The sequence below is a fragment of the Anopheles coluzzii genome, chromosome X (assembly GCF_943734685.1).
Source record: "Anopheles coluzzii chromosome X, AcolN3, whole genome shotgun sequence".
NCBI lineage: Eukaryota > Metazoa > Arthropoda > Insecta > Diptera > Culicidae > Anopheles > Anopheles coluzzii.
This window is the reverse complement of record NC_064669.1, coordinates 13,206,640-13,226,624: the sequence shown is the minus strand read 5'-3', so window position 1 is coordinate 13,226,624 and position 19,985 is coordinate 13,206,640. Positions and strand designations below refer to the sequence as shown.

Genomic DNA, 19,985 nt, shown 5'->3' with positions numbered 1-19,985 from the left:
AACATAGGAGGTTAATATTTTAGGTTGTTGGCCCGAATTTTGGTAGCTGATTATATTTAGGCTATTTACGGTACGGGTTTTTACGGGATTCTATTTTTATTCTTTAATTGCTATGGGCGAATGAGCCTACGGGTCCCGGGTCTACGGGTCTCCATAGAAAATAAATCATAATTCTTTAATGACTTTACATCCATTTCGTTAGGCAGTGCAACAAAAAATCTGTTATCCGAGTTTGTTATTTGTTTTTTTTTTTTTACATTTCCCGGCATCCCCACAAAACCTTACAGAACATGAACAAAACTTTTTTTTCGCAAATTCTTCTTTTATTTTCTGCTCTTGCTGTGATATGCACACGGCACTGTACGATAGGATACTGTTGACTGTAAAGTTTTGGCCACCATGCACCTGAGCTCCTGAGAAAGATCGACTTTTTTATTTATTTATTTAGCAGCCATTTCTAAAGATCGTATGGTGGTGTCCCCTAAACTCAACTCTTCCGTACTTCCTACTATTGCAAAATTCCACGTTTATCATTCGTTTCAGAGTTCTAAAGGCTCTACAAAAAATCCGTTTCACATTCGATACATCCAATGAGTACGGTTGCATGCAATTTTATACACGTACGGTATACAGTGGAACCTCTCATAACGAGTATCTCTTATTACAAGTTTTTCACAAAACGAGCAACTCTAAATGATCTGTTAACGAGCAACGAGCAACGAGAAACGAGCAACTCTAAATGACAATTCGCATAACGAGCAATATGTTTCGTGTTCAGAATACTTTGTTTGGAAGCAGATGTGAAATCGTTCGTTCTTTCGGCGGGTAGGACGTTATTTTGATGACCAACTCAGTACATTATGATTTATGAGGAATCGATGAACGTTGATTAGATGAACGTAGGTCGTTCGTTCTTTAGGATGAATTGAATGAATCGTACAGTCCTGGTACTTGAGGCACAGCTCTAGTGTGAACTCAACACGACCTTTGTCGATTACACGTTGAAATCAAAAGTCAAATTAAAAAAAGGTAATTTTAAATTGTTTTGATTTATGAAAATGTTTGCAGCACTAGTAAACAATTGTATGTAACATTATTTTATTACATTACATATTACATTTTTTGGCCACAAGTCGTTTCAACAGTCAAGTTCGAGAGTTCGTGTCTATTTCTGTATATTGAGCTACAGCCGTCACATTCGTCCGATGTGAAAGAGCTGTAATAGCTTAATAACGAACTGTTCCTAGACATAAGCCGATAAAAAACTCGTTTGACGTTGTTATTATGTGACAAATCAAGTGTTTTTTTTTTTCTTTTATTTCCGTAAGAATTAGTAGCGGGAGCTCGTAATCAGACCTATCCGATTCCGATTCCGTGTTCGGAATCCATTCCGGGGCCGATTCCGTTGAGTCGATTCATGAGCTGATTCCGGAGCCGATTTCGGAATCAGAATTGGCTCCGGAATCGGAATCGACCTGGGAATCACAATTCGCTCCAGTAACGGAATCAGAATTGGCTCCAGAATTGGAGTTAGCTCCGGAATGAGAATCAGTTCGTGAAATAAGAAGTTAAGCAAACGAAAACAGTCCGGTAACATCCATGAGAATGGATCGATTACAAGTAAATTTTGATTTCTACAGGCTATCAATACGTAGTAGCATTTTATCCAAACATCTATTCTTATGAGGATGCCAAAACCGCGATTTCGATTTCGAGGACAATTCTGATTTTGGAGCCAATTCCGATTCGGGAACCGATTTAGATTCCGAAACCGATTCCGGCACCAAAGCCGAAGCCGATTCCGTAACCGAATCTGGAAATTGATTCCGGACCTACTATCCAAAATCTATTCCAGAAATCTTCGGAGCTAGCTGGAATCGATTCCGACGAAAACTTCATTTTTCCCATCACTAGTGAGCACCATCCAGACGAAAATGTGGGGTTAGCAACTCACCTGTACAAACCAATGTAAATTGTCATTTTCGGCTTTTTTATAGGAAATACAAAAACAATCGACCACTTTTGCGAAGAAATTAATTCAACAATAACGGCAAAGAATTAGTAAACTACAAATTTTTTTTTTTTCAATAATGCATAAGTATTGTGAAGGCATTGTTCATTTTTTCGGATGCATAAATGCGCTTTACACTAGCACTGTAACCTGCTAAACCTGTGCTAGAACGAATTACCGTATTTTAACGTGTCTAACGATCCCCCTAACTAATAATAGGTTGGCTGATAAGTCACCGGTCTGACACATAGATGGCGCCGCAAGTATTAAATGCATATTTTTTTTATATAGTACCAACCTTCAAATGATTCGTGTCAAAATTTGACGTCTGTATGTCAATTAGTTTGTGAGACAGAGCGTCTTTTGTCAAGCAACTTTTGTGTTGTGTTATTCCACCAAGGCAACGCACCGTGCCACAAGTCATTGAGAACGATGGCAAAAATTCATGAATTGGGCTTCGAATTGCTTCCCCACCCACCGTATTCTCCAGATCTGGCCCCCAGCGACTTTTTCTTGTTCTCAGACCTCAAAAGGATGCCCAATTCATGAATTTTTGCCATCGTTCTCAATGACTTGTGGCACGGTGCGTTGTCTTGGTGGAACAACACAACACAAAAGTTGCTTGACAAAAGACGCTCTGTTTCACAAACTAATTGACATACAGACGTCAAATTTTGACACGAATCATTTGAACACGAATCATCATTTTCTATACGCTAAAATACGGTTTTTGACATCTCACACCAACTATATGGAAAAGAGCCTCCCGCTCCCGCATGACATGTAGGTCACTGCAAATAGGATTTAACTCGTTCCACTGTGCGAGGTTCCACTGTATATTGCATACAATTTACATGCAACTTGCACTTATCTTGCATTGAACTAGCGTTCAACTTGCATTAAACTTTACAAAGCCTTGCGTGCAACACTCGCCTGCGGGCGCCCACGGTTCGTACGTGTTCCTTCCATTCCCATCTGTTGCTCTACGGGCGTTCTTCTCAAGCGATGGACTGAGGTTCAATCTCGGCAAATCCCGGGCAGATGATTTACATTCCCGGAAACCAGATGCTCCGTGCTTCAACTGTTCTGAAGGGCGGGTTGCGGGCACGTGTGTATGCGTATGATGAATGGTGAAATACATCACCGCACACATGTGTGGAGAATAAAAAAAAATGGAAAGAACCGCAACCATACCCAACGAAGACGGTCGTCGTCCGTGCGCTTCGGTTCTCTTGCCAGCTCTCTTTCTTTCACTCCCTTACTTTAGCCCTCCCCAAAAGCACAACCCAGCGGGAGAGATAAACAGTGCGCCGTGTTTATTCGTTCGGAGCCGTGATGTGCTGAAGGCGAGGTTTGAAATTGATGCAAAGATGCGTACCGACACAAAAATAAACCGCCCTACCGCGCGCTCGTCTCGGCCCTGCTCGGGCTGGCCGTTGTTGCAGTGTGCAATGTGCAGCTGCTGCCACGTTGTCGCGTTGGCGGGAATGATGGACGACTCACAACGACAACGATTCGCGCCCGGCTGCCACTGCGCTGCACTGTGCTATATCATTCACGCACCGATCGTTCGATTCTTGGCAGAGCCGCGACGTGCGATGGGCTGTCCCCATGGCTGCCAGTGTTGACCGCTTGCCAACAAGCGCATCGCTTGGCACGGACCCACACACACACACACACACAGCCTGACCCTGACCCATGGGCGAACGACACCTGGCTCGATGCCGGTGGTGTCACTTTGCAAGCTGTCCGCTGTTTGCTGTCAGAACCATCAGAACTACCAAGAGAGCAGCCAACATCTATGTTTTGTTGTTGTTTTTTTTATTTTGATAGATGCTCCTATCTTTTTTGGAGGATGTCTGTTTTCCTTCATCCCCGAAATATCTGATGCATCTCCTCGGACGAAATCTGAACATCAAAGCGAACCTGGCTTTAGCTCTTAAACAGAATTTTCAAACGTTTGATGTTTGTATTCGAGGTCGGCCAACCGCTCTGCAATCTCAGCCGATCCAGGCACCAAGATCCAAGATTAATGTCCCGACACCTTCGTTCGGGGTGACACCTGGTGCTTGAAGTACACCCGCAGCAAACGTTCCAAGTGTCCGAAAGTGCCAGTAAACGATTCCATATGCTTGAACAGGTATCAAAAACACCTCGGATACTTCCTTCTCCAACTTCTCCAAAAAAAAAAACCTCCTCAACCACCAAGAGAGATGGTGGAGTTTTTTGTTTTTGGTGACAAGTGTCACCTCCAGAGGTTCCAGGCGGTAGCCCACTCAAACAGTCCACTCACGTACGAGGTACGACGCGTATGGCGTGCCGGGAACGCGCTACACCAAGCGCATGTCATTGACGAACCGGGACGACGCGCTGGTCCAATTTGGTTGCAACATCGAAAACCGACCCGCACCGCACTAGCACCGGGTGCGTCCGGCAGATGGCACTTTGGTGGAACTGCAACAGCCTATCTGTTGCCAACCTCCCACCTCCCCACCCACTCACCTCATCACGCAGCGTACTGCGTACGGTAGAGCGCGCCGCACAAGCTGCGCGATTCAGGCAATGTGCAAACCCCATGACCAAATCTAGATTAAGGACCGATTCGTCGTCCGTCCGTTTCGCTCCGCGGGCCACGGCACATTCCGATGCGTTTGCGAGCTCGCCCCCTCCCTCCCCATCCCACACGGGAACACGCGGTGCGTGTCCCCTGGCTCTCCCTGTGTGTGCGTGTCTCTCTCTCTCTCTCTCTCTTGGTGTATACGCTTAGTATACAATGTGAAAATGATAATGATGAGCGATAGGGTCGGGTTTTGCGCACAGAAGACGGTTGTCGCTCACCCTTTTCTAACGATCGATACGCAATTTCGGGAACATGCTAGCAATATTCAAACAACAAGTATAAGAACACAAATAAAAACAAAGGAAGGACTTGAACGTGACCATAATGTTTGGTGGTGCGTCGTGTTTTCTGGGCCTTGTGTTTTTCTTCTCTTCTCTTTCTTTTGCCATTACGCGTCGCCATTCCTCTTCTCTTCTCTCTTTCTCTCTTTCTCTCTTTCTCTCTCTCTCTCGCTCTCTCTCTCTCTATTTCTCTCTGTATGTTTCTCCTTGTTTTTCGATTTCGTAAACCTTTTCGGTTTCTCCGCCCAGCGCATCTTCCCAGTTGGAAGCGAATCCAGCGACGAACAGACGCATTAACAGACAGTTTAGGTTGTGCGGATAGTTTACTGGCTTAACTACAACTACTAACAAGCAAGCAAATAAGGGTTAGGGGCACCCGTACGGCATACCGTCCTCATACAGCGCTGCTATCGTTTTTTTTTTTTTGTTTTAAGCATGTTTGGTTCGACATGTTGGACTCGCTAAAAACACTAATACATAAACACGCATACACACATATACACATCCAACTACAGATTACAGGGTGTAGCTGAGACTGTGGGCTGTGTATGTGCGCGGCAAAGGGTTAAGGGATATGTATAGGTATATGTACACTAACACTTAAAGGCACATCTTTGCTGATTAGGTTTATCTTACTGCATTTTTCCTTATCTTTCTTTCATTATTTTCGCTTTCTCTCTTTACTATATCTCTCTCTTACTCTTTCCTCTTTCTAACTCATTTTTTACTCTCCTTCCCTTTCTCTCTCCTTCTCTCTCTCTCTCTCTCTCTGTATGCGTTTCGACATCCCATTATGGGTTAACTTGCTTAAAACGTTCCTCTTCTTAAACACTCGCCTCGACTCCCCGAATAATCGACAGCTTGGATTAGCAGAAAGGATAAGGATATAAAGTGGGGAAAGGGGGGGGGGGGGGAGGAACGGAAAGTTAAGCTAAATACGTAACTCTTTGCGGGGGATTTTGTACAGATTTAAATAATTGTTAGTCTAAGTCTGACCCGCCCTTTTTGCCCGCATTCACTTCCCGTGCGCCCCAAAATCTTCGCATAATAAACGTTTCGTTTCCCTCCCGCTGAGTTCCCACTTTTTTTTAGGTAAGCGCCAACGGCTAGTTACACTACGTCGCTGCTCGATTTGTCAACTTCCTTCCGGTCTAGTGTAGGGTCTCCCCTCCGCGGTGCTGCACACTGGCCTAGTACGCCCTAGTAGTGGCGGATGAGAGTGAGCGGCGGTGGAGTGGTGCTGTTGGTGGCAGCGGCCCCCGTTGGCGGGCGCGATGCCGGCGACCGGGGCTGGCGGGACGGGGCCGGTGACTGGACGCGGGACGTGTCGATCGTCTCCTCGATGTACAGGTTGCCCGCCTTGGGCGGGACGTTGGGCGCCTTCTGGGCACATTTCTCATCTGCGATCGCGAAAGAAAGGAAGGAGTCTGTTAGAACATGTGATCTGTTCGAACATGTGGGAAATTCGTAAGATGACATTTTGGAGGAAGCGCCCAGGGAGGACCTTAGCCGAGAATTGCAAGAATTGATCCTCGCTAACTTGATAATTGAGACAAAACAGGCATCCTATCCAGTGCTGCAACATGTCGTGAGCATCACGTGATCGTGACAATCGAAAATAAAAACCATCTCGTTTATTCAGTGATAATCATTGCTGATAATCGTTAAAAGCGCTTGATGACATGCCGAAGATGACATGTGAGTGCTTGAGCCAAGCCTGATACTCTGACTGACAACGCTGAGCTGAGTGCCATCTCAAGTATCACACCGACCAAGCGGTTTCCAGTGCTCCAAAATGTCACTGACGCTATCTACAAAACTCATGACTGAAACAAAATCCATGTCTCCGTAGCGTATTCAACTGTGATAATCAGAGGTGTGTGATGATTGTATAATCGGAAACAACATCATCTGAAAACATGCTCATTTGGTTGCTTGGGACCACTCGCATGCCCCGCACATCTCCCATGACTATCGTGATGATCACCGAAAGAAATGTCGCGACCAAGTCTTCGTCAGTCAGTTTGCGTCAGTTTGCAAAAAAATGTCACCAAGCCTGTGATGATTGCATCAACTGTTTGAATCTCACCTCTGATCATCACATAAGAGCTCGTGACGCTCACATGATTCTGTTCCAGTCGGAATTTGTCATGACTATGTCAGTTATATTTTGAAGCACTGTCACCAGATAAAGAAAAGTTCTGACTTTTGGTCAGTCGCTTTGTCCAAGCTTTGGTTCCCTAAAATGTCAAATGGTTGTCATGTATTAGTCACTGTTTGAGTATCATCTCTGATTATCACAATTGAGTACGTGACGCTAACAAGGATTTTGCTTCAGTCAGAATTAGGTATGACATTGACAGTGACATTTTGCAGCACTGATCGTATCATAGCGCCGCGATCTCCGTCATACAAGCCCCCACGCAAAGGCTCTTCTTTTCAGAGAAACCACTATTATACATTCAACACCCCCGTATCTCCCCCGTATTCCTCCATACCACCAACTACCTCCTTCCAGCTTATTAAAGCAACTCAACAATTCTTCCGGCGTACGCTGTCAAAAAACAGCATGTCGAAAATGCAAACAATGTTCCCGACACCGTCCTTCCCTGGCATGAATTATAATGTGCACCCTGCACACTTGCACCGCCCACACACACATAGCCTCGTCGAGAGAGTTGCACAACCGTAGAGTGTATGTGTGTGTCTGTGTGGTTTTGCTTTCACAAAACACATCGCCATTGCACAATGGGCAGCTTAGAACAAATTGCGGGATAAAATTATTTTTGCAGAAATTGTTAGTTTTTATCGTTTGTAGTAAAGTATTATGATAGTAAATAACATTTTATTTGTAGTTCGCATCCATACCACCAGGTGGCGCTACATAAAATAGTGTTTTAAGGGATCTTTGCTTAGTTTTATTAATTTTGTGTGTTTTTTTTCTTGTATTATTTGTTGCTAATAGTATAAACCATTTTAAAATATACTGTAATGTTCCATAATGAACAGATAATAATAATATATAAACAAAACATAATAATTTTGAATAAGATAATTTTTTCTGCATTGTCCTATACATTGTAGCTAATTCTCGTCACTTTTACTCACAGGTAGTACAAATATTAAAAATTTACATACACAACTTAGGTGGATGCTATTACAAGCTCCTGACGTCTAGTTCACTTTTCTAAATACATGAATAAAGGCATTTAAATAATTGGATAGAGCAGGTGCATTGAAATAAAGTACTTCCCATATTCGTAATGAAAAGCAGCACATGTTGTTTGTCTTTGAATATTCATCCAATACCTTTCCAAGTACTATACTGCCTTCAGAAGGGGTAATAAAACTAAAAATTCCTTCTTGGTTTTACAACTATCTGAAAAAATCAAAATTGCACGATAGCTACAAACTAAGTATTTACTTCATTTGTAAAGTTAAACCCTGTCTTTGTTTTAGTGCGTGTAGCTACTGATATTGAACTGGTTAACGAATCAGAGGAATACAGCTCATTATACAAAATGTCCTTCTGGATGCATTTTCTTTCTTGCAAAATATGCTTTGTAGCATACTCCCCTCTATCCTTATATTTAGTTTGTCATGAGTTTTGGGAGTTTCTTCTCCCAAAACGCCAATAGATGCTACTGCATTCATAACGTTTTCCTGTTATGCGTATAATTTAAGAATTATTTTCCTTATATCCTTCTATAATCTGCAGTAGGACCAAAAGGTATTTGGTTCTGATTTGCTTCATTATATTTAATAATAAAGTTAGGTTAGAATAGAAATTTACATATTAGATAAGTACATGAGCTGAAACTAAGATACACAGCTTCGTAATTGAAATGAAAGTTAATCAAAAGCACGTAGAATATATTTTTGTAGAATACACGAAATACGCTACACTAGGCACTTATGGAGCCGCCTAGTTACGCATGTGTCTGTTTTTAGAAAAAGTTGATGTGAAAAAACTTCAATAAAATTCGCGTTCGCAAACTTTCGCAGAATATTTCTTCACAGATTGATAGTATATATATTACACTATGATGTGACATATATGAGACAATGCCACTCTACGCCACTTTTATGATGGCATCAAGTCAAAAGTTAAAATGATGAAAATTTTCAGGAGGTTTCTTCAGTTATTATCGTATATTTTTGCATAAAATTAACTTAGCTCAAAATTTTTCATGTGTTTATAAAGCTGACTAAATATCCTTTATAAAATGTCTAAACTAATCAAAATCGGTTCATATTTGAAAAAGTTACAAAGGTTCAAAGTTTTCCAAAAAAGTGAAAATTTTTCTTCGTTTTTTTTAACAAATCTCGACTTTGAGAGGCGTTTTCTAGAGAACCAGAACAGATACAGAGCTCATATTTGGTATTTTTCTTAGTTTAACCCTTAGTATTAAAACCTATTATTTGGAATTGCGCTATTACAAAGTTGATTTTTTGAATTTCATCCCGGCAAATGCCCATTGTGCATTGGGGAATTGCATACATTGCGCACAAAAGGGACGACGACGACAAAGATGTCCGCAGCTCCAAATCGCCCCCATCAAGATTCCAACGGCAGCAACGGAACGAAATAATAAAAACCCAAAATATTCTACTCCAGGGCCCATGTACCCATGTTTCCCCCCTCCCATCCTTCCCCCGGTGGCCCGTCTGCGCCCACCGTACCTCAACGCGTTTGGTGGTTTGTGCTTTATTTATAAAACCTTAGCGCGTGCAACCAAACACACAAATGAGCACAACAATACCGCAGCAATGGCGGTGGGGTGGGGAAGGGACTAAACAAATAGAATCCACCGTGCGCGTGGTTGACACGACACGCCGACCCGCAACGCGCGGAGTTGACCGCATTGCGGGAATTTGCGGACCTCCAGCCCGCCAAGACACCCGGCGTGGCTAGAAATTATGCAAGACCGCACCGTACCGGTCGGCGACAATGTGTGCTCCACAACGCGGTGGGTGCCCAAAAACCTTCGCCTTTAGCATATCGTTGCTCCACCTTCCCAGGCTTAATGAGCAATGAATCGGCCCTGAAGAGGGTACGGTAGAGTCGCCGGGGGAATTTACCGAAGTTGCATAAACACAACAAACCCTTGCCGCCACGTCCAGACGAAATGGTTGCTGCTTCTTGAAACACCCGGGGAAGCCAGATTTCGGATCTAGATCAGGAAGCGGCGCGTGCTATATTTAGTCTGCTTCCTTCCAATATCGCCGCGAACGCTCATTCCCAGCAGCGACCGCCCGGACGTGTACTTACCGAGCAGCTGGTCGAGATAGACGCACCGGACCTCGATCGGATGGTGACCGGTACTGCGCAGCCGGCCGTGATCAAAGTTCTCCAGCAGGATCGGACCACTCTCGAGATGCTGCATGCTGGCCAGATGGCTCACGAGCTGGGCCGATAATGCTTCCATATCTGTCGAGTAGAAGAGACAAGCGTACAGGAATGAGTACACGCGTGTATGCGTCAATGCGTTAACGAGCGGGAATAGAGCGATAGAGAGAGAGTAGAACACACGCTACCGGAAGCGCAGCGGGCAGAAATGGTTCGAAGCAGAAAGGTGAAGCGAAAAATGGATGAAAACTGCGAACGGCTTTTCCCTTTTCGATGGTTGCTCCTATACTGTGGCAGCTCGCGTTGAACATTTTATTATTTTTAACCCAAAGCACCTCTGCACCCAGCTGCAACGATTGCTGCCGCTGAGGATCCGGTAACCGGAAGCAAAGACATCGTGCCCTCTTCACCCTACCCCCTTAGAGCACGCACCAATCGACTGTTTGGTAAGCGTACTGGCGACACGACCACAAGAAGATGGTCCTACAGAGAACAAGAGAGACAGAGAGAGAGAGAGAGAGAGAGAGAGAGAGAGAGAGAGAGAGAGAGAGAGAGGGTTGAAGGGAGAAAAAATCGACCCCAATATCCATCTGCAAACCCGCCACACTTTCCTCAGTAACCGAAAGCGAAAAAAACACACACACACACGCATCACTCCATAACCGTCAAACACGGCTTCTGTTTTGCTCTCTCAGCTACCAACGACCACGACAGGGGGTACACACCATAGCACCTCAAGCGAACCAGAAACAGGAATCGTTTCCATTTTTTGGGGTGCTAATGGTTCCGAGCTAAAATTAAAAATCCCAAAAAGATGGTTCCGGCGCAAGATAGAGACAGAACGAGCGAGAGAGAGAGAGATAGAGAGAGAGGAAGAGAGAGAGAGGGTGGGGAAGTGCTCTCAACGTGCTATAGCTCCAACTACGCCATCATCATTACTTTGCACCGACTTCTTGACAACGGGTGTTCACTTGCTGTTTTTTTTTTAATTCTTGGTTGTTATATTAGTATGTGTGAGTGTGTTTATGCATCCGGTGTACGTCTTAGATGGGTGCAGATGGGCAAACGTTTGGCAAAAAAACCCCTACGCCCTCCTCCTCCTCCTCCCCCTGCATACGCACAGCGACTGCTGGTTCTTCTCTCGCTTGGCGCTGCTGGCACACGCCTGTCATCACTAATCTGTTCACACCTAACCCTATTTATGGCACACGGACGTATTGCGATGTGTTCCGGCGCTCCCTGAACAAAGCAATCATTACTGGAATGCTGGAAACGTCACTACAACAAACAACAACAAAACTGATCGGTGTATCGTGTTTCGGAGGTCGAATGCCCTCTCGTTCGGGTTCAATCTATTTTGGGGCACTCCCGGAGCAGTGCTCGATGCGATACATTCGGGAAAGACGTCAAACCCGCACGTTGCTCTGCTGGGTGTACGTTTTGGCCTGTTCAGATATTGTAGCCGGGAGATAGATGTTATGGTTCAATCAGCAATAACTTCCCATGGTATAAAGCCAACAGGGAGATATTTAGGACACAAACACTGGACTGAACATTGAACAAGGATGTTGCATAGAGTTGAAGCGATATGACATGAACGCAAGGTCCTTAAGATTTAGATGCTTTGCTAGTGTTGTATACTGAATTGTAAGGCTAACAATGTTTCACACTGTACGTGTTAGGTTCTGTGTCAAGCCATAATTCTTGCAAACTAGCAAATTTATATGTATTCTAGAATCTAAAGCAATACAAAAGTTAGGACTAATTCTTCTGCGCATTTGTAAATCTATCATCTAATAGCACTATCGCAATACACAGTTCCCATCAAAATCCCTTCAGAATGTAAAGGATATTGCAGAAAGGGTTTCTACCTATAATTTGTGGTAAATAATTCTGGATAAATTATTTATCGACTTCATGTCGGATACTGTTTTCATCATATCTTAGTTAGGATTATGATGTCGTCATTCACTAGAATTCGTTGTAGGAGAGTCGTGTCCAATACAAACTCCCCCAAAATATCAAGGTCCTAGTGCCATTCTATTGTGAGGACCGTTTTGATATGAGATCCCAGACACATTCAGAATAGGGACAGAGTCCAGAGACGGCAAATTATAGAATATATCCAGCATTGGAGTTATTGCTAACATTACAGTTATTGGAGGTCCTGGGGTTCAATAGTATGGTGATCTCATAGTATTTCAAATTTGACAATTCCTGCTCTTTGGGATCTATCTGGAAGTCAATAATAAAGTACGAGCTTAAGTTGCGTTGCCGCTTCTACCTACCGGCGTCAAAGTGCTTCTCGATGCGGCGCCACTGACGGCTCTGGTTGAGGGCGACGCAGGCGGCAGCGAGCAGGAACAGCAAGCAGCCGATGATGGCGAGCAGCAGCGATGCTACCTGCCAGTCCCACAGGATCTCCTCGGTGCTGGCGGCCGGCACGACCCGCCGGTAGCCCTCCACTCCGTCCGCCTCTTTCCGGCGCTCCTGCAAACCACAAACCGAGACAGGCAGAACCGTGATCAGCATCCAAATCTCCAGCTCCTCCATATCACTCCACAACCACCACTATCCTTACCTCTTTCCAGTGATGATCCCGGGTTCGGCCGACCGACACGATCCCGTTACCGTTCCCCTCGGGCAGATGGGGGTACGGGCGATGAGCCGACGCCGTCAGGTCCTTCATCGTGCCGCACACCGTGTTCATGTAGTCCTGGCACGGGCGCAGCACGACCTGATGGTCGGCACAGACCCGGCACGGGACGCAATCGTCCACGGTCGGGTCCCACCAGCTGGCCCGCGGCTCACAGGCCGCCTCCGCCAGCATCGTGCCGCCACCGCCGCCCGGCCCATCCCCCAGATCCATCAGCTGCAGCAGGATCGCGAGCAGCACCAGCGTCGTCGTCGGCACCCTGCCCCGGCGCCCCCCTGTCGTCCGACCGTCCGGGCGTCGACGCCCCGCCAGCTGTGACAGTCCACCCGTCCCGTGCGGCATCTGGCCGTGCTGTGTGGGGAGCTGTGGGGCGACGAAGAAAAATAAGAAAATGAAGGAGAAAAGGCAGAAGAGCAAGAGAACGATGGAGCAAAGCAGCAAACGGGGCGGCTTGAATTAAAAATGCGACAAGATGGCGGCACACCGGAAGCGTGGCAGAGTGGCGGTCCATGTTCGGGAGAGCGTTCGGGAGCGTTGCAAAGAAATTCATTCATTAACTCAACCGAAATAGGCACACACACACACATCGTAAAACCGAGCAGGAAGGGGGAGCTTCCCTCCCCTCTCTCCAGTATCCCCAAATGTGGCACGAGAGCTAGTGTCCACTTCCGGTTGGGTTTCAGCTAAATCCACGCCCCATCCCGCTGATAGGCATCGATCACGCATCGTTTTCAATGTTTCCGAGGGATATGTTGTGGAGGTATTGTAAGGGGGGGGGGGGATGATCGCTATGGGCAGGTGAATATTAAATGCCACCCTTCCCTTCAATCTAATCTTACTCCCTTCTTTGTCGCGCTTTTTAAAGCGAGAGTGAGAGAGAGACCTAAAATTTAACGTTTTCTTGGAGCTCAGTAGTTGGGGAATGAAGCAAAGTGAAGATTGAAAGCGCTAAGTGTGCAGAAAGGAGGACGGGGTGTAAGGTTGCAACAGAAAAATGCAATACATTAGAGATCTTAAAGCACAAAGAGGAAGAGAAGTTTAATAGAAGGAGCAAAGTACGATTCAATTAATTTGTTCCGCCTTTCTCGTCCAGGTCTCATCAAAATCAATCAATGAAGAAGAGCGATACATTGAGAAGGAAAAAAAGAGAGAGACAGGAATAGCGAGAGAAAGAGAAGGAGAAGGAAAAAAAATGGTCTCTTATGTAACAACCGTCACACTGCCGCTGGAATACATAATTTCTACTTCCTTCAACTTCAACTTTCGAGTGACTCCAAACAGTTTGTTTGTGTTGGACTCCACTTCCTGCGCCGGTAACGCGCTGCAGCGTGACTGACGTGCCGTGTTTGGTTCCGGTGAAGCGGGTGGTCAAAGTTCGCTGCAAGCAAAACCGGGGGTTCGCGCCTACTCCCGGACCCTTGCGCAATCCTCCCACAAAGGGTGTTATTGCATGCTTTGCAACGTGCAGCGCGTTACAAACTAGGAGTTTTTCCTTCCCGAGTCAATCCTCACACGAGCGAGCAAAATGGAAATGGCCGCCAAATGTATTGTTGTTTTGTCAGTATTTCAAACCCACGGCTCCCCACTGCCCATCACGTGCGAGTGTTTACAAATAATGCTTCTTTGCAAGTGTAGGGAAGGGGGGGGGGGGGGGTTTCAACCCATTTGCAATATCTTACATCCGTTAAACTTCAACTGAACTGTGATTTTTTTTTTGTTTTTGAAAAACTAACAATGTCGAATTAAACCTTTGCAGTTGTGAAGTACTGCTTATGATGTTCCGTTCCTGTTCCGTTGTATGCAAAGTAGCGACGTATGCACACACCTTCCCAAGACGGGCGCATGCATCGCCCAGGAAAAGGCCGACCGGAAACAGGGGGCAGCAGGGAATGCGCTGAGATATACAGCCGCGTATTTGTTTACTGGCGCAACTACTGCGGCCAGTGCACGTCCGAAACACATGTCATCGTGGTGGCTGTAAAAACAAGGGCCAAGGATAGCTCGCTCCTCCTCCCGGGGTATCGCCGCGCCCGCGTGTGAGATTGCTTCGATTAAATAAATCCCCCGCTGGCCGCTGGACCCCTAACGCAGCTCACGGAGCCGCTCAGAACAGATTTTATTGCCCATCAAAAACCTCACGTGCCCAGGGCGATCTAGATCTGGTGTGCGCAACCTTCCATTTTTCTCCGTACCTTTACTCGAGAAAACAGAAAACCGACGACCAAATGACGTCAATGCGCACCATGCACAGCACCATGCGCACCAGACAGCTTATAGGGGGATGGGCGCAAAATTAGTGCTAGATATTGTTGTGCACGAGTGCAGCTAAACCAGCCTCTGCCTCGAACCTCGGAAGTGTGTGCGTTGCTCTGCGCAAGATGTGCAATGTCCTCGCCCCACCCCCCCCGGTGATGACCAACCAGAGCATCAATTATACCCGGACCGGACCACAATTACCAGTGCAAGTACCGCTCCATCGGAATGCCTTCGAACCGTAAATTCGCACAGAGAGCAAGACTGTGCACATGTGGTAGCCATCTTTCTGCGTTAGCGTTTGTTTACAACGCTGAGCAGCAGAGTTTATATTGCTGAGAGACGTGTTAATGATGTGCAGCTTCACCTCTACACGACGGCAAATCTCGTGCGTTGGAGAACCAATAAAGAAAAAAACGTTATATCCTCTTTTTCACTTCCCGGAATTTTGCTATTTCGGTGCCCAGAAACTGTGATACTCCCTGGAGAGGGAGAGGGAGATGGCGGAGAAGCATACATGCCTGTGTTGCCAACTCCTACGAAGAGTAGAAAAAAGTACTATTGTTCCGTGATGAGGTTGATGTTAAGCAGTGATTCTCAAAGTGGTCCCAAACCGCCCGCTAGTGCTCAGGCGCCTTTTTTCGCGGGCGATAAAGACTGAAACAGTTTACAGATGTGTGGTGATGACTGATCGGTATTGGCAAATCTTTCGGTGAGGCACTTTTTATATGTACTGGATTAATTACTAGACTGCATTATTTGAGATAGATATATTGATAGAGATAGATAGATTTGAGATATTATCATCGGAAGTCTACATCCTGCATCCTGTCGGTTTCAATAAATCGATTTCGAATTCCAATTCGACGAATTCTGCAAATTCTCATTGTGCTTTTTTTACTTCCATATGTCCAATTGGACGCTAGCATGGCCTAGATCTCAAGTTATGCAGGAAGAGGTGAGATATTTGCGATGTTATAGGATAGTAAAAAAAAATATAGAATACTTTTTTTGTGGAATCAGCAGGACACATTACCTCATAAATTATACACTTTTTTGTCTCTGCACCCTTTCCATTTTCATATGAATGTGTGTGTTTTTTTTTAACTATTTTTGTTGCAAACCTTTTGTTTTCCCCCCTATTCATAGTAATCGAAATTTGTACAAAACATACTATAAAACAGCCGTGCAATATCACAAAACGTGTATAAACTAAGTGGAGAAAGAGTGTCACTATCATTACACCATGTTCTTATCAAGTAAGGTACAGGTGTTCTGCTGTAGGAACAATTACATGATTGTTACGAAAATAATGATAAAACGATATACTAGAAAAGGACATTTATCCTTAGCCTGATTCTCCTTGTCTGAGGCCGAAGGAGACTAAGGATACTAAGTAGAAAATCTAAAATCTACTGGATCAAAAATAAGCTCCCAATAATAAAATAAAGATTAAAAATAAATTCAATAAATTAAAAAAATATAAAATGAAGACGAATAGTTTTTGTAGATTGTCTAATATTATCCATGTTAATTTCAATGATAAAAAGACTAAACAGTTCCTTCAGACTTTTAGGATTGATATTTCTTGAAGTATGTGAGTAGCAGCAGTAGGTCGGTAGAACCCTACTCCTTCTTAGCTATTTTATTGGAAAGTAGGCAATCCTACTCAATGACAGAACATCAATGGGTTCACGCTTAGACCGAATCTAGCAGTGCTGCACTCCACGCTTCCCCCGCCCATCAACAGCAACAGGAGGTATGCATTTAACATTTAGAATACAACCCCGATAACAGAAAATTCGATTAACCCGAATCATATCAAACATTTTGTACAGTCCTGACAAGCCTTATGAATGAAATAAAGTATTTTATATTATCTTCTCTTTTTTCTTCAAACATATTACATTAATTTATTGTATTAAAAATCTCAAGCAATTCCATATAATTTATGCCCCCCTTTTTTAAGCACAAAATTCACACCATGCTAATGCTTCATTATCATCCTTCAGGAAATAAATTTTAAAGCACCTAACTACCCTCCCTCGTCTCTCTTTTCACATCGAGAATCGATCTCATTACTATTACTCGTGTGCGCGTCTTTGCTGCTACATTCGCTTTAGCGACGTTCGTGCGCTTACCGATTACACCGCGCGAGCACCCGACCGGTCGTACGCTTATAGAGCGTTTTATCGTGCCCCAATCCGGTCGTGCTGCAGCAGCGTATCGATTTCACATTTCCCTACGGCTACTGCGATGATATCCTACCCACCTTTTCTGTCAACCTTTGTTTGGGCAGCGTTTTTAGCAGCACAGTGTAACTTCCTTTTCCTCTTCTCCACCACCACCCGCTCTCCCCCTTCCCCCTGATTTGTCCCATTCCAGAGACATTCTGGACACGCGACACGGCCACCACACACACGCGCCTGAAGTGAGCCAAAAGCCGTACGGGGCGGCACACGCGTGCCCGTTGTGCGTTTTTTTAAAGTTCAACCTCCCTTCCCCACATCTCCAACCACCTTCCCCTCCATCTTCCGGTTGAGCGTGTGCCCTTCTGACCGACTTCCGGATGGCCAAATGCGGCATTTCTTTTGTAGTTTCTCTTCCCGTGTCTCCCCAACGTTTCCGCTCCTGCTTTCTTTCGATCATTTTTTGTTTTTTTTTTTTGCTTGAATTAAGGTGCGTTTTTTACGACGCTGCGTGTGTGGAATGAGAAATTTCACCGGAACACCGCGTCGGATTGCCAAATGCGGGCAGCGCTCTGCTCACCCCGCTGCAACAAGCTTCCGCACGGTTCTGTAACGAGCGATCGAGTGCGGGCGTAATGAGAATGCAATATGAAACGTTTCTGGTGAGCAGTAGAGAGGAAAAGGACATGCTGTTGTAGTTTTTTTTTACATCAGAAGTGAAAAGGGACAATAAAAACGAAGCCCTTGCTCTTGTTGCAGCGCAGCCCGCTCAAACAAGCGCTTTTCATCTTGCGCCGAGTTTCGACTGCTCCATTCCCGCCCGAGGGCGACAACTTCCGGGGGCTTCGAACCCTTTTAAGGGAGCAAACCCACACGCACACGCATCTGGTCCAAAAAAAAACACACACACACAATGGCGGCACTGCTACGGTGCTACAACAACCGGAAGCGACCGTTACTCCACTCTCTCTCTCTCTCCCGCTGTCTTGTTGCCGCCGCCAACTCAAAGCGGAGCCTGGTTGTGAGGGCGTATACCGTTTGCTGTACTTCCCGTACGTGCCGCTTTCTTTTGCCCGCACGTGCGTACCCTCCTCCTGTTGAAGCCCTTCGCCCTTACCCCGTTTCCTTCTCATGGCTTCCGGCCCCTACAGAAACAAGGGGCCCTGCGGGCACGATCGGGTCTCAGAAGGCTCAGTAAAGAGCGGCACAAAACAAACGAAAAAAAAAAAAAACGCAGGGCCCAAGAAAGCTTCTCGATCTTGCGATCAAGTGCCGCGCCCGCGCTTCCCTTTTTCTGGCCCAACGACAACTGTCCAAACTCGACACACACACACCCACACACAGACAAACGCATGCATTCGGGGTAGCAGCAACAGATACACACAGTTGCCACAACAACAACTCACAAGTAGACTTCAGTCCGGAACGTGCCGAGCCGGGCGGGCGGGCGGCCGTTTCGCTCGATGCTTGATGGATGGGCTTGATGGATGGACGCGTTATCTGCGACGTCTGTGTGCTGTTGATCTGTTCTGTGCTGCTCTTATGCTTGATTGACGGATGAAGGTCCTCCAGATCCAGTGGCTTTTCTGCCTCCAGAGCAAATCCGCTGGTACGCACACTCACACACACACACGCGCACGCACACTTACGATCGCCCACTCACTCACTTGCTTGCCCTGGACGCTTTCTCTCGCCTCGTTTGTGCGGGTCGAGTCCACCCAACAGCGACAGCGACGCGAGATGAAGACCGCTTTAAGGGTTGATTGGGGGTAAGAGCAAATGGTGATTCTTGCCTGGGCTCAATTTTCTTTACCACTTTCCTGTTTGTGTATGTTTGTCTTGGTCACTAATTCTTGTCGCTTCCACCCCTCCCTCCTCCGCCGCCCATACCCCAAACAGGGAAGCAATCAAATAGCAAGCCCAATTCCAAACCGTTCACACTTACATCGCGCATCACCCGCATCAATTGCTGTTGCTGCTGCTGCTGCACCGGCGGCAATAGGGTTTCGTTACTGTTTCGTATACTCTTCCACTAGCTCTACTCACTATCTCGTTTTTTTAAGATATGCACTACACACCCACTCTCAGGCACACCGTAGTAGTTTGGGGGTTTTGCTCACCGCCGCAGAACAAATGTAACATTTACACATCAAACTGGGTGCAGCATGTACGCGCACACACGCCACAACAACACACTGGAGTGGTTCACAAGCGTTCGTTTCTCCGTTTCCTTTCTTTTCCTTAATTTTGCTTCTTTTTGTTTTGTTTTGTTTGTTTCTTGCTTCTTCGAGCTATTGCTTAACCCGATTGTCGTTGTGCGTTCCACGCTGCGGGACCGTGCGCCCGGCAGAGGGTGTTTTTGTTTTCGATCCGTTCGGTTTGGTTGCTCTCGTCTGTTTGACCGTACCGCACACACGGCAGCAGGCAGCAAGCAGCGAGTCGCAGCCCGACCCCGCAGGAACCGAACGGGAACCGAAGGCAAGCCCCCGGCCCCCGGACGCGGCTTGAGCAGTGCACGCATGCATGAACCGAACCGCGGTGGCGGTTCGTGCGGTTCGGTCGCTTGTTCTCGGGGCTGGCAAGGAAAAGGTATTGGGATAACAAAATCGTTCGATGGTGTAGATT

At 45.9% G+C, this 19,985-nt stretch overlaps 1 protein-coding gene across 2 annotated transcripts; it reads right to left on the bottom strand.

Moving 5' to 3' along the window:
* Nucleotides 1-4,922: 4,922 nt before the first annotated feature.
* Nucleotides 4,923-19,861, bottom strand: LOC120953283 (tumor necrosis factor receptor superfamily member wengen). 2 transcript variants are annotated; one of them, XM_040373095.2, is made up of 5 exons: nucleotides 18,767-19,861; nucleotides 12,844-13,281; nucleotides 12,551-12,752; nucleotides 10,185-10,343; nucleotides 4,923-6,312 (listed from the first exon to the last, which is right to left on the bottom strand). In XM_040373095.2, exons 2-5 carry the CDS (start codon nucleotides 13,258-13,260, stop codon nucleotides 6,113-6,115), a joined length of 978 nt encoding a protein of 325 aa, XP_040229029.2. In that variant the 5' UTR covers nucleotides 13,261-13,281; nucleotides 18,767-19,861; the 3' UTR covers nucleotides 4,923-6,112. The 2 variants fall into 2 exon arrangements, with proteins under 2 accessions (XP_040229029.2, XP_040229021.2); XM_040373087.2 differs by having other exon boundaries at nucleotides 19,306-19,861.
* Between the last annotated feature and the right edge of the window lie 124 nt (nucleotides 19,862-19,985).